This window comes from Danio rerio, chromosome 16, assembly GCF_052040795.2.
Source record: "Danio rerio strain M-AB ecotype USA chromosome 16, GRCz13ab, whole genome shotgun sequence".
In the NCBI taxonomy this organism is placed as follows: Eukaryota; Metazoa; Chordata; class Actinopteri; order Cypriniformes; family Danionidae; genus Danio; species Danio rerio.
This window is the reverse complement of record NC_141036.1, coordinates 7152120-7167782: the sequence shown is the minus strand read 5'-3', so window position 1 is coordinate 7167782 and position 15663 is coordinate 7152120. Positions and strand designations below refer to the sequence as shown.

The window sequence follows — 15663 nt, the reverse complement described above, 5'->3', positions numbered from 1 at the left end:
AAACCACACATTAAACAATTCATTTTAATTAATCTAATCAGTTTTGTATTTAAATTAAATCATTTTTAAATTGTCCGTTGTATTTAAAGAAAAGTTATGCTGAATAACTAAATGGCTTACTACTTTTTTTAGTGGGGCCAGAGAAAATTTTGCCAGGGCAAGTAAAAACCTGAACACACTTGCCCGATCATTAAAAAAGTCCCTAGCATTGAACCCTGATAAAGAATGTTTTTTAACAGTTCACAATAAATGGGTAACTTACTACCATATGAAACTTAGATGTCTGATTAGAGACTTTCCTAAAAATATCATGTTTTGTGTTCAACAGAAGAAAGACAATTGCATACGTTTGGAACAAGTAGAGGGTGAGAAAATTTGGGCGAAGTTGTCTAATATTTTAGTCAGCGCATTCAATTTCTCTGGCATATGTCAACAAACTTGACATCAGAGCCGATCAGGACACACTCGTTTGCATGCATTTCACGATTATCATTCGTTGCACATTTTGCTCATCTTAACAACAAAGCCACTGGTCCTGTTTTGCATGTGACATCATCCAGCAGGAAATACGATGATACATGAATGTTTTGATCTCGACTTGTGATACTGATATAAATATTAAAATGTAACCCGTGATATTAACATAAATATTAACAAATATTAAATACTACATATGTTCCAATTACATCAAAAAACAAAAACATCATATAATAAGCTTTAACACTTCCCTGTCAAATTAGGGCTTGGTGTTGCTAAGGCAATATTATGTCAGTTACAATCAAACATCTCCAGAACAGGAAGGATGAAAATGCAACTTCCTCTTGAGTGGTTAAAAAGGAAAACGGCACATTGCAAAAGAAGACAGGCTAGATTACAGTGCAAAAGCCAACAGCATAAAAAGACTCTCACAAATGTTTCATTTGAGTCCTCTTTCTTCAATAGTGAATGATTAACAGATCAGACATACTCCATATAATTCCAATTTATGAAAATGTGTCTGTGCATAACATTTTTATAGAGCTATTATGTTTAAATTGACAATCCACTGGTCACAGTCAAAAGCCAACCTCATAAATATTTATCGCTATATTCACAAGTCAAATAAAAATGCTGGGTTCCACACAATTGCTTCATGTTGTTCCAACACAAATCAATTTAGTTAACTTAATTGTTTCTGCGAATTTAAGTGGATTGAACTTAAAACAATTAAGTTGTCCCAAAAAAAATAGTAGTTCAAAAGTAGTTCGAACAAACAGCAAAAATATATGTATAGTGTATAGGGTAATAATAAATAAATGAAGGCAATGAAATGTTTACGCCATGAAACACTAGGGAAGTGTTATAATTATCTTCACCAAAATAAACTAGTGCACTAATTCCTGTGCTACAGTAACAAGTGCTGGATTCCAAATAATTGATTTGTGTTGGGACTACCTGAGGGAATTAAGTTATCTTATTATTTTTTACAAATTTAAGTGGACTGAACATAAAACAGTTTGTCCCGTAAAAGAAACTCAAGAATTGTGTTGTCTCAGCTCATTTTGAAGTAGTTTGAACAAACATCATTTTTTGATTGTAACACCAAATGCATTGCACTGTACGGAGACCTGGACGGGACATGATGGTGGGGGGGAAACAGGTGAAAGAAAAAAAAAATGGGTGGGAGAAAAAAAACAGTGACATGAAAACATATTTGTAAAGGTTTTTGCGTTCCCTCGCAAAGATGTTTTTTCCACAAACACTTCCTGTTCACTTCATTCATGTCAACTCTCCCGTTTTTGCCGAAATTCTCCCGTATTTTACCATTCTATCCCACTATCATTAAGTATTTTTCCATACTTATGATATATTTTTAATCTTGAAAGCACGCTGAAATTAATATAAAATGTCTGCATTTACGTTCTTTACATTAAAACTGTGCATCGATCGTCTGCCTTCCTTTGCAACCTCTGCATCCGCTTTGTTTTTAATTGTTTAAAGAGCCCATATTATGGGTTTTTGAAAATTCCCCTCCATGTAGTGTGTAACACAGCTCTAAGTGAAGTGAAGTATCCAGCTAAGGCTTAGATCTGTAAGAGTACTGTGTTTAAAACAGTTGATTCATCTATAAAAGAATCGACTCATAGTGCTTCAAACGAGTCGCCTTGATACTGATTCATTAGGTGTTTCGCCATGACGTACGAACGAAACCAAGTTATTCACGTGCACGCGCAAACCCGGGAGATTTCAAACCTGAGGCCCCGCCCTCTGACGCAGAAACCCAGACACACACACACACACACCCACACCCACAAACACACGCACACACAAACATGCCGGTCGATTGAAGTCACACTGCAGATGGATATATTGAGTCTCTACCCAAAGATGAAACCTCAGCATTATAGCCAAGCAGTTGGAAACTACTGGAAACTTCTGGAAACTACATGCTACAAAGAATACTTCATCAGCGTTTGTTAAAGGAAGGATCAGTAAAGAGTAACTTAATGCTGGACGTCAGGATGGATTTTTCTTCCTCCATTTCTCAAGTGTAAGTACGTGTGATTAAAGTTGACTCTAGCTTGCAAATGTATTTAGTTGTGATTTGTTACTTGTAACAGCGTGTACTGTATCAGGTTAACTGGCTATATTCTCTTATCGCGTGCAAAGTCACGTTTAAAACGCGACGCGTGCTGCTTTGTTAACGGAGCTCCGTGGACGAGGAGAAGTGTGTGTGTCTGTGTGTGCGTGTGCGCGCGCTGTCGTCCGGAGGTGTGTGTGTTTGTGTGTGTGTGTGTGCGCGCGCGTTGTCGTCCGGAGCAGGGTTAAGTGCGTGTGTGTGTGTGCAATATGTGTGTGTGTGTCTGTGAAAAGAGCAGAGTGAGACAAGCTAGGAGATCTCCTCAACTGTTTTTGGAGTTTTTGCTCAATAAAATAGTTAGTCGTCTGTATTTACATAGACCCACTGGCAGCTAAAATCCACGCCTAAACTATCGAGCGTGTATGAACTGTGATTACTTTTATATTGCTGATTAGCTGTTTGGCTTTTCACTCTCTCACTGAAGGCAGTCGACCAATCGCAACAGACTGTCATTGGTCCAATCAGCGCAGATTAGCTTCGCGCTAAGGAGGGGTTTGGGAGTAAATGAATCAATGGACGATTCATACGGGAGTCGCTGGGATAATTAGGTAAAAATAAATGCAGATTATAAGACCATGAAAGTGTTTTTTTGACCTTGCATGTATATTAAACTGTTGTTGGAGACCCTTACAACCAAGATATGACCCTATTTCATGTATAATATGGGCTCTTTAAAAAAATTTTTTTTTGATGTGCTTTATTCGGTGTTAAATGCTAATAATGCGAGTTTAAATACCCTTTTACATGGCATTAATTACCATATACTGAAAGCAGCAGCAGATAGTTCTTGAAATCTCAGATCTTGAAAAAAAATAAACCGTTTGAAATTGAACTTTAGAACTGTGACTCAGTGCAAGCCAACACATATCAGTGATTCAGCTTCTACATTCAATAAATGTTAAAGAGGTTTATTATGTATTATTGGATTATAAACTTCATCATTTTGTTGGAGTGCAGTAAGTGCACTATTCTGTGCTTCTGAGGATGCTTTCCCAATTGGAGTTCAATTGTTTTGTTCTGAAACAGGGTTTAAACTTGTTACAATGCTTATTTTTAAACACAGCAAAGTTTCTAAATGGTCTAAAACAGTTAAAACAAGTCACGTGTGAGTAAACTCTCCTCACATTGGTCAGCGTTTCACAGTTTATTTTTCAGAGTCCCGCTCTGCTGTCATGCGTACTTATTTTTATTTAATTTATACTTATTTGTTTTTTATATATATATATTAATGAGCAATTAGACATTATAAGCGAAAAGTTGTGCTTTAATTTTAAATGGTGACACCCACAGACGTCATCACCAAATATAAATCAGAGGTAAAATTTTCTTATAGCTGTTGGCAAGAATTATGCATTACAGGTATTACATTTTATAGAGAAATAACAGATAAACAAGGACTGTTGTTCGATCAATTCTCCTAATGAATAAACAGCTCTCGTTAACATTTCAGCATGCTTTCACTTTCGTATTTGACATGAAATGTACATTTACTGGTAGGAATGACGTTTTTCCCTACTCATAATTCTCATTCATATAGCCGTATATGCTAATTACACACCCATAATACCCTGTGATATAGCCTTGTTCGTTAGTTCATTGGATTTTATTGCTTTCTCACAACAATCCAGCGGAGAAATTAAAATGGGTCTGGTTCTCTCAAGATTTTTTTTCTTCACTCTCCTATTGGTGAAGTTTTTTTCCCTCTCCGCTGTCGCCACTGGCTTACATGGTTCAGGATCTGAAAAGCTACTCATCGATGGATTTGCTCTTCAGTGTTTGGACTCTCAGTAATGACTTCAAACCACACTGAACTGAGCTAAACTGAACTGAACTTAAACACTAAAAACTGAACTACCCTGATCCAGTTACTATGACCATTTATGTAAAGCTGCTTTGACACAATCTACATTGTAAAAGCGCTATATAAATAAAGCTGAATTGAATTGAAAATTGAACAATCAATCCACTCCAGAGTTAATTTCAATCAAGCCAAGACCAACTTATTCAGCCGATCTCGGACCTATTGTTTTGGCGCAGACCCGAGCACGAATGCTGGGTGCACATATGTCAAACGAACCATGCTAACTGGGGAAATGTGCTAGGTTACGAAACAAAAGTCTAGGTGTAAAAGCACCCTAAATGTCTATATTTAAATTTCTGTTGTGTTTCGCCTGGTGCAAACAGCCAAATTGCTTATCACTGCATATCTCCTCAGGCAGTGAGTTGTTAGGACACGAAGTTACAAAGTAACCTGCTCACTTGATGTTTACGTTCATAACATTTAAATTATTTGCTAATTAATAACCACCTCATGTGGAACTCTGAATCTGTGTCTTACTTCGGAGTCTGCAACTGTCCACCGGATGTCGCATTTCGGGGACGGACACACACTTTGAGAGCCTTCCTGACTGAATAAATGAAATATGCGGTTTTCCACCAAGGCAACCTGAGGTGCTGAAATATAATTAGCTAAACTGGCAGTGGGCAGGTTAAAAGAACCAAAACAAATACAGATTTCCCAGCACGTAACAGACATTTTCAAGGCAGAATAACTGACTTCAGTATTGTTTTTAAGATAAACAAGAATGTTCACCTAGCATCTTTCTTAAATATCTGCAAACATATTATGGTATTTTTATGCTTTAGAAGAGTCACAAATATACATTCAGCGCCTTTAAAGCCAGTAAGTAAACACATATTAGCATGGTCAATGGGAAGCTGTGTGAGTTAAAGGATAACGTTTCATAGAGTAGAGGGAGGAAACAAGAGAGATTTGTGGGGGGTTACTTCACAATTCAGATGGAGAACCAAAGGGACGTACAGACTGAAAAGAACAAAGGCATCCAGTCAGATGAAGGAAAGATAATACCTGACACACACACAGACAGCCAGACAAGAACCTTCAGTTCAACAACAAAGAGACTCCAGCGCTGCATAACACACTGAACAGAAAAGCAAACCAAAAGCTCACCTAACATTCAGAATCGCTGCAAGCCAGTAGTTTCAACCAAAGAAAGAAGTAAACAAAATCAACTGCCACTTCAGCTCTCAAAAGACAATTTGATTCAATATCTTTTAGTTTTTAACGAAGATTTGTCACGGCTACGTTCATTTTAATAGTAATGCTGGCTTGTAACTCTTCATGGGCTGGATTGGTTTGGTGAGCGCTGAGTTGTGGAGCCAACACACTTCTCTACAATTTGTCAATTTTATTTAATCGATTTTTTTCTTACAATTTCTGGAAGAAATTGTTTTATGTTGTGTCCGACATTCTGTGTATTGTGAAATGGCCTCATTCTGTTCTATATAATGTTATTCTTTCATATGCTATATAGCATCTATACTACATTTACACAACAGTGATTTAGCCAAAACTGAAAAGTTTTTTCAAAAGTGTTCACATTTACATCACAACATTTTTAAAACAGTCTGCATTAGGGCTGTGCAATTAATCAAAATCGAAACGCAACCGCGATTTGAGATGTTGCGATTAGCTAATCACAAGTAGGCATGAGCCTATAAGATTCTGATGTACGATAACCTTGGATAAAAACATCCCGGTTTCACGGTATTACAGTATTGTGCTCACTAGGGTTGGGTGATGTCGACCAAATTGGCATCGTATGATGTGAAACATCGTGATGGACGATGGCATCGTTGTCATAGGTGGAGGTGAATTAATTATTTATGAATAATTAATTCATAACGAATTCATTATTTGTAGCCTACCGTTTTAACTACCTGACCCGCATGCTCTTTGATTTACAAATGTTTTGATAAACAAATCATAAATAAATAAAGATAAGTTACACACAAATTATCACCTGTTAATCACTTTTTCCGCAGGAGGTTGGTCGGTAAAAAAGGTGCACAACCAACAGTATCTGAGGTTTTCACTAAAATCACTAAGTACATTGTGAAAGTGAAAGACTGAAGCAGTGTACTGATGCTGTGACACGTTACCTGATAGATTCAAACGACCGAAGAGTCGTTAGATACAGACAAGATTAATTAAATATCACGTTTAACAACTACAGTGAGACGCCATCCAGCGGTAAATCCTTGATAAACAGTCCGACATGCATTGTTCATTGGAGCTCAGAAGAGCACGTGACAGTGTGTGTGGCTGTGTGTGTGTGTGTGTGTGTGTGGTCACGTGATGGGCTGTTCAGAAATGCTAGGTAAAACACTGTGTGGATGTGGATCATTTTCGTTCTAAAATGCCATTTTAACACTAAGACATATTCGTGTTAAGGGGCCTCAGTGTGTGTTTTTTGCGAGCGGGTTTGGGACGGGGACAGGGCGGAGGATCGGCGATGCCGGCTCAGCATCGTGTTGTCTATTGGTCATCGGTGATGGACGATGGCATCTTGTGCGGCATGACATTGTTGGAGAGGCTATTGGTTAAATGCAGCTTGAAACTGAAAGCACAAGTATGAGGAGATGAGACAACAAGCTGAATGCATTCTGTACTGTACAAAAACAAAAGCATTTCAAATTGCACAAAAAAATCCACAAAACTGCGAGACTGCAAAAGAGGAACGGTTACAGCGAGCAGGGCTGGAGTGGGACTCCTTTTTAGCCCTGGAGTTTCAAGCGTTAGACCGGCCCACCTCAGTTCACGACTGACTATACTAAAATAAGGTCATTTCCAATTCAGTTTTTAATTACACTATCCGGTCTTTTTCAAGAAAACAGCTGCTTTAGAACTTCAAATGTTCAACCATCTTGCAGTTTTATATGTCTAAACAATAAAAATGAAAAAAAAAAAAAAAAGAAGTACTCAGGTGAGGATCGAACACGGGTCGACGACATCGAAACGCAACGTGCTGACCACTGGACCCCAATGGCGCTGTTGCTAATAAGGGGCCGGAATGATACTTACATCATCATTACCCTGCAGGCTGCATTTTGCTCATGGGGCTGCGAGACAATAAATAAGAAGAGCGGAGCTGCAGCAAAATAATGAATAAAAAGAGTGAGGCTATGGTCAAATAAATAAATAAATAATTGAAAAAAGTGCGACGGCTGAGAGTGCAAGCGGCTAGAAACACCAGCCCACCGAGAACTCTCCCGGTCCTCCCGATTGGCCAATCCGGGCCTGACAGCGAGGGACCACTGTATATTAATAAATGCTTTATTAACATAATTTCATACAGTTTTGTGACCTAATCTACAGTGAGGACTATTTATGCTTAAAAATTCCCTTATAAAATTAAATTATTGGCTCAATATCAAATGAAAAATGCAGTTATAACAAAGTAAACTAAAAGAAAACAGAAAACATTTTTACTACTAAATCAGTCTAGATCGGTTTGACTCTGTTAAATTAACTGGGTCAGTGTGAGCTCATTTCACGAAACAGTGAGCACATACGTCTACTAAATGCTCCAGTAATAAAATGTTGACCTGCTCTTGTCTAAGTTCTGAGCCTGAGGCACCGTCTCTGTATCCTCAGAAGAGAACATATGCCCTATGCCCTCAGGAAGCCAAACATGCACACAGACAATGGCAATAACAAAAACAAACATGGAAGGAATGCACAGGCATCATTTATGGGAGAAACATGTCTCCACTTATTTTTGCCAAAATCGATTTTTTGAAAAAGTTGATCTTACTGCAAGACGCAAAACGTGGTAGAAGTAGAAAACTTTTAGATGAATAAAACATAAACCAACATGTGCAACAAAATCCAATACTTGGAGAATGAAGAATGCCATGATTAAAGCTGTATTTTTGTTGCGTAGTGGGCTTGTGTGATAGCTGTGATGAAATGTAGACATGTAAATGTTTTTATAGTTCCTAGAACCATAGGCATGTTCCCACATTTCGGCATTCTTGCACTCAGAAAACTGCAAAGCTCTTACTTCAGAGAAGGGCCTTTCCCAGCAGAATAGGAACTACTAGTGACATAAATTTGTGTAGATTAAAGGTGCAGTAGGTGATCTTCCACAATGCTAACAGCTTAGCATAAATCTCTGAATCACAGTCCCTCCTCTGTAGTCTAGAGCCACGCCTCCTGAAACACGAGCACAGCAAAAGAACCCTCTCTTATGTAGGCGTGTCAAAATTAATCGTTTCTTCGGCGCACCGCGATGCAGACGTGGACAATTCGGTATCGGTTCAGTAATAATCATAACCAGTTATTACTCACGTCATTTACCTTATATACGCTCTGTCGCGAGAGAGGCGATCGCGAGGATTTACAACGCTCTAACTACTTAAAACTCATAAACTGCACAATTTCTCTTTGTGTGTTTGCTGGATCAGTCTTTCACTGACATATACAACAAAATATTAGTTTTGTTTTATTTTACATTAAAATTTTTTTGTTTTTTCATTACAAAAAGTACCAATAAGAGAACCGTTAAAGTACCGATAAGTGGTATCGCTAAAAGTAGTACCGTTTAAACCTTAACGAAAGCCATCCCTGGCTCTTACTACTAATAATATAACAATAACCGATATATGTAGTGAAACTAATCGACGTCAATCAAAAAATGTTACAGCAGAGCATTACAGTCGATTAGTCAACCCCTACTGATGATGCTGAGGATCATATTCATGCAGTCTGAAATGCTACAATCGATTTAGGATTATTTATAAATTGCAGTGTGAGCCAGGTATTCTGTGATCTCGCATGTTTGCTGTGCCTTGATTATTGTTCAGTCTGGCATTATGAAAACTGAGATTTTACAGTGTGATATGGGGATCATGTTCATACAGTCTGACAAGCTACAATCATTGACTGTGAGTCGGGATTTAAACAGGCGTCAATCTAAAAGTGATAACTGACGATTAGTGATGACAGCTGCTGTCAACAGCTAACACTGAATAGAAAACACCAAGAAAAGCTTCCTTTGAAATTCTAGGAAGATCATAATTTGAGGGTTACAGTATCCAATAACTGACTCCTGTTCTGTGATTAGGGATGCAACGGTTATAGATTTTGGTTGTGCAATTATAGTCTGAGGAATAATCACAGTTATTATAATTATTTTGCATTAATTAATTTTAAAACACTACTACTAGTTTAAAAAAATCACATGAAAACTTAAATTTTAAAGTTTTATTTATTGCTGCTCAGTAACCAATTAATACAGCACTAAAAAATGTAAATAAACAAACAATAAGTGAATAAATAAGTTAAAAATGAGTACAAAAAGTGGGCATTTAAACATAAGTAATAATTTTACACTAAAAAATAATTCACAGAACAATGAATAAATTATTAAATAAAAATAAGAATAAATAAAAAATAATATTTGTCTAATGTAAATCTAAGCTACACATTAGCTAAGTGCTTGCCTTTTAAAAAGAACAAATGTAGTCGAAGGCTGCTGAATCTCTGTCTGAAAGGCACTGTTGATTAACTAGATGACAGAATTGTTTGGTATTTTCATTTTGTTTTGTTTTTTTCTCTTTAGAGTAGAAATGTGTATATTCCATACAAAGTATGATGCTGAACGACCAGTTTTTGTCATGTGACTCACAGTGCATGAGCATGTTGTGCCGCATGCACGTCACTCCAAATATGTACGCAAAAAAATAAATAATGAACGTTTTCGCACAAAAGACGTGATATGTGAACAGCCTTTACACTGTAGAACCCAATAAGTTAAGGCAACTCGAACCGTTTGAGGACACCGATTGCAACAAACCATTTAAGTTCAAAAACTAATCCTAATGAGTACCGTGAACTCAATCCATTTGAGTAAGCCAGGGGTTCCCAAACTTTTCAGCCCACGACCCCCAAAATAACAATGCCAGTTACTCGCGACTCACAATACCCTCTGAGGTGGTTATAAATACAGAAACCTTGCATGCAATGTCGCACACACACCAATAGACCCAAGTCTATTCTTCGATTAATTTTTGTAACATATGTGACATTTTTTAACATTCCTGTGACGCTCCAGGGACTGACGAGTCTTCGCTGAGACCCAGCATCCAGCCTCCGGTGCTTAAGCTGCAGCTCTGCACAAGACGTTTCGCCAGTGGAGAAATGGTCATACCTATCTGAGCCAGGTTCTCTCGAGGTTTTTTTTTCTTCACTTTCGCCAATTGGTGAAGTTTTTTCCTCGCCACTGGCTTGCATGGTTCGGGATCTGTAGAGCTGCACATCGATGGATTTGCTCTTGAGTGTTTGGACTCTCATTAGTGATTATTAAACCACACTGATCTGAGCTAAACTGAATTTAAATTTTAAAACCGAACTACACTATTTCAATTTACTATAATCTTTTATGTAAAGCTGCTTTGACACAATCTACACTGTAAAAGCGCTATACAAATAAAGGTGAATTGAAATGAATGTGAGTGCTGTAAATGTGCCAGAAAGTTGAACCTGGTGTTATATAATCAATCTGCTGCATCTGACGCTATTGCTGTCTTCAATATAATGTAATTACCCCAGGGGTCGCAATCCAATAGAATTGGTGACTATAAGCTACTATAGTAACTAGATAGTATAAAGTAACTATAAATGACTATTTTTCTATTTAGTTGGTCATGGATAAAATATGGTAAATATGGTCATTCTGTGTGGAGTTTGCATGTTCTCCCTGCGTTTACATGGGTTTTCTCCGGGTGCTCCGGTTTTCCCCACAGTCCAAAGACATGAGGTGCAGGTGAATTAGGTAGGCTAAATTGTCCATAGTGTATGAGTGTGTGCGTGTGAATGTTTCCCAGAGATAGGTTGCGGCTGGAAGGGCATCCGCTGCGTACAAATGTGCTGGATAAGTTGGCGGTTCATTCCACTTTAGCGACCCCAGATTAATAAAGGGACTAAACCGACAAGAAAATGAGTAAATGAATCGCAATTCTTATGTTTTAATAAAAATAAATAGATTTTTTTTCTATTTAAAACCCTCACTTTGAAAACCAAGGGAGTATATGAAGCAATTTGAGCAGTAAAACCCAACAAATGAAGAGAACTCAAACAAACTGATTACTGTAAAATCCAATAAGTGAAGACAACCTAAACCGAATGAGGAAACTGATTGCTACAAACCGTCTGAGTAAAAAAAAACTAATCTATACGATAGGTAAATGTAGGTTTTTTCGACTAATCGTGCAGCCCTAGTTAGCACTGTCGCCGAACAGCAAGAAGGCTGCTGGTTTGAGTGCCAGCTGGGCAAGTTGGCATTTCTGTGTAGAGTTTGCATGTTCTGCCCGTGTTGGCGTGGGTTTCCTCTGGGCTGTGGTTTCCCCCACAGTTTGAAGACATGCGCTATAGGTGAATTCAATAAACTAAATTTGTCTGTTGGGTATGAGTGTGTGTGTGAATGAGTGTGTATGGGTGTTTCCCAATACTGGGTTGTAGCTGGAAGGGCATGTGTAAACATATGCTGGAATAGTTGGCGGTTAATTCGACTGTGAAATAGAAACTAAGCAGAAGGAAAATGAATGAATGAATAAATGAGACAACATCTTCATATAAGGAACAGATTTAGTTTAACCTTTTATTCACATCTAAATATTGATGGCTTTCTAATGTACACAGAGAAACCAAACTGATATGTTTAAACATATATCAGTTGTCTTGCAATAAGATGTGTATCTGATTTCAAACCTTATTAGGAAATAGCTTAGGTTTGTTATGAAAATATCTGATCTTGTGCATGTTACATGCAAGAATCCATGTCAGATGTGCATACCAAATCCAACCAGAATGATGTCATCAAAAATGGAGGAGCGGGTGGGCCACTCACGTGACAGTCGAGCCCAGAAATGCCAGTCCAACACTTCCCACGATTACGGAAGCTAAACCGAAGGCATATGCGGCAACCCCCAAAATCCAATTGGACCAGGACCAGAAACGTCACCGAGATCAGCTCCTGCTTACAAATGGGACTCAACTGCTCACCTTATACCGTCCTCCACCATTTAACACTCTCCTCTCCCCTCAAATGATCATCACCTTTGCCTGCAAATACTCATTTACTTATTCCCCATATGCACCACTCATGCTGTCCTTGAAGGAAATTCTGCATGATTCTTCCACTTCTGCTTACCTCTGCGTTTCGTATAAACTTCTCCAGCTTTAAAAAAAGAAGCATCTACACTGCAACATCTGCCCTGCTTCCTCATTTTCTATGCAACATCTTGGTACTTTATCATAGTCCGTCTGCTGAAAATCATGTACCAAGAGAGATTAAAGATTCACAAGGTAAACGCATGCAGTTCTAAAACAAAATCACATGTAAACGACCTCTTTTACACACACACACACACACACACACACACACACAATATACTAGTGGGTTTACCTCAAATGACTAAAATGCAAATCTTATATGCACTGATGTGACAATGAATCAACTATGCAGGGAATTGAAAAGAGGAACTGAGTCATTTCATATAAACATTCTAGCAAATAATGAATTAACTAGATATTGTGATATATGAGATGCAGACCTTGCATCGTACTGTATATTTAAGAACAAAGACAGGATGATACTATGAGCAAAGGGGGAGAGACGGGAAGCAGTCATTTGGAAAACTAAAAAGCGAAGCCATACTTGAGTAAAAAAAACATTAAATGTAACTTTTTTAGTGTTTAGTAAAGGTGTGTGCTGCAGAAAGCGTGTGTAGTGCAGCGGTTAATGTCGTGTACATGCTGCTGCAGTGGGTGTCTTTGTACGTCCCTCCCCCATTGATTCCCCTTAGTGCCCTTAGACAACGTGTTCACACAGCAGCACAATGGAGCAAACCTTGGAATACGAGTAGCGCATTTATACTTAAAAACACATATATAAACACAAATACAACTAAACACATGTATCTAAACATCTAAATATGTTTAATAATACCAGAAAGCCCTGGTGTAGTTTCTTTTGTCCGTTTTATCAATTGAGAAAGAAGCTGAGCAGCAGCAGCCTCCATCAGCCAGCAGAAAAAAAACCGTTCGCGGAACACCGTTGGAAGAAGACATTCACCAATATATTTAATATTATGTTAATTAATATATTAATGTAATCACGTGTCCAATAATACTTCATATATGTTTAACATGCGTTTTAAAAATAAAACGAACCAAAGAAAATACGGCTGTGTTTTAAACAGGAGGTGAAACGCCAAAGACGTTATAACTCCTTTATAACTCACCTTTGCATTATTGTCTTTCATTCTTTCCTGGCGAGCTTTCGGTAGCGGTTCCGAAGCACGGGACATCGCGAGAAAATGAAAACTTCACCAAAAGAAGTCGGGCTAATTAAAATCCAGCTGTTTGAGCCTTATCCAGAGAATACACATCCAGGTCGTTAAGTTGTATTAAATCTGTACGTATACATTAAAGCTCCATTGAGTCTCACATGAACGGTGTGTTTAATAAGACACACTAGGTTTTTTTTTTCTTTCACAGGAAACTCCGCTGCCTTCATGAGATACTGACCCTAATCAGACTTTCATCCAATAGCAGGAGCGTGTTTTTCTGACTGACGGCCGCTCGACAAATCAGAGTTGTCGCACGCTGGGAGACTCCGCCCACCACAGCTGCTACAGTAGAGAATACAGGAGGACGCGCCACATGGTGTTTGTCTGTGTGCGCGCATTTGTGTGTGATTGAAGGGAAATCCTGAACAAACACAAAAATGGGAGACTGACACTTATGCAGTTGTTTTATACAGAAAAAAATTAACTAATTTATTAAATTGCAAACATTAAAATATTCTGAGGCTTTTCATGGAAATTTAGAACATCAATTAGTTTTATCAATGCAAAAACAACATGAGTGCAATTCAGCCCACATATATTCAGTCTGAAAATAAAAATATATCTTAATATTCACCATGAGTCTGCGCTCTTAATTAATCCAGAGGGAGTTTTTGTAGTAATGTCGTGGAAAAAATAAAAGGTTCCCTAAGGAAGTTTTAAAGTGACAGCTCACACGTAAATTAATATTTATTCACCATTAACCCAGCCTCAATTCAAAACTCTGAGTTTCTTCATATTGTTTAAAACAAAAAAAAAATATTTTAAAAAAGCAGCAAACTTATAACCTTTGACATCTATAATAAAAAAACACAATGCAAGTCAATAGTTACAGGTTTTCAGCATTCTTCAAAATATCTTCTTTTGTATTCAACAGAAAGTCAAACCAACGGATGAGTAAATGCTGACAGAATTTTTAATTTTGTGTGAACTATCCCTTTAAAATAACCATTTATTGATAGGCTATCATGTAAAAAAACATTTTATATAGTGCAAAGAACCATTTAGGGCTACAGAGAACCTTTTGTGCGTTAAAAAGGTTCCATGGATGATCTTCAAAGAATCATCTACATCAACATTCATTCATTAGTTTTCCTTCAGCTTAATCCCTTTATTTATTAGGGCTCGCCACAGCAGAATGAACCACCATCGTATCCAGCATATGTTTTATGCAGCGGATGCCCTTCCAAGCTGCAACCCAGTACTGGGAAACACCCACACACTCACATTCACACACATACACTAGGGCCAAATTCATTTATTTGTTTATTTTCTTTTTGGCTTAGTCCTTTTTTATAATCAGGGGTTGCCACAGAGGAATGAAATGCCAACTTATCCAGCATATGTTCTACACAGTGGATGCCTTTCCAGCTGTAACCTATCACTGGGAAACATCCATATACGTTAATTCATGCACATACACTACGACCAATTTCATTCATTCATTCATTCATTCATTTTCTTTACAGCTTAGTTCCTTTGTTCAGGGGTCACCACAGTGCAATGAACCTCCAATTTATCCAGCATTTGTTTCACCCAGCGGATGCCCTTCCAGCTGCAACCCAGTACTGGGAAACACCCATACACTCTCACATTTACACACATATACTACAGCCAATTTAGTTGATTCAATTCACTTATAGCGCATACCTGCCAACATTTGTCTCTGAAAATCTGGGAGACCTTGGGGAGGTGGGGGGGGGGTGTCAAGGTGTTAGGGATGAGGTGTCTGAATAACACAGCACAGCAAGTAACTGTGTGCACCAGGTTTCCGGCAGCCGATCCAATCGTATACTGTACCAAAGGGTAAAAAGGGCGAGGGTGAAATT

The 15663-nt window shown here is 38.0% G+C and overlaps 1 protein-coding gene across 4 annotated transcripts in view; it reads right to left on the bottom strand.

Annotated features, from left to right (window-relative positions):
• Positions 1–13993, bottom strand: part of arhgef2b (Rho/Rac guanine nucleotide exchange factor 2b) — a 67810-nt gene extending 53817 nt beyond the window's left edge. For all 4 annotated transcript variants that reach the window (XR_015510924.1, XR_015510925.1, XM_087286587.1 and 1 more), the window contains exon 1: positions 13730–13993. Coding sequence is in view for 2 of the 4 variants with exons in the window: in XM_087286587.1 (XP_087142713.1) it covers positions 13730–13795 (66 nt within the window). In the remaining 2 variants the exon portion in view is untranslated. The remainder of the gene's footprint in view (positions 1–13729) is intronic.
• Positions 13994–15663: the final 1670 nt, after the last annotated feature.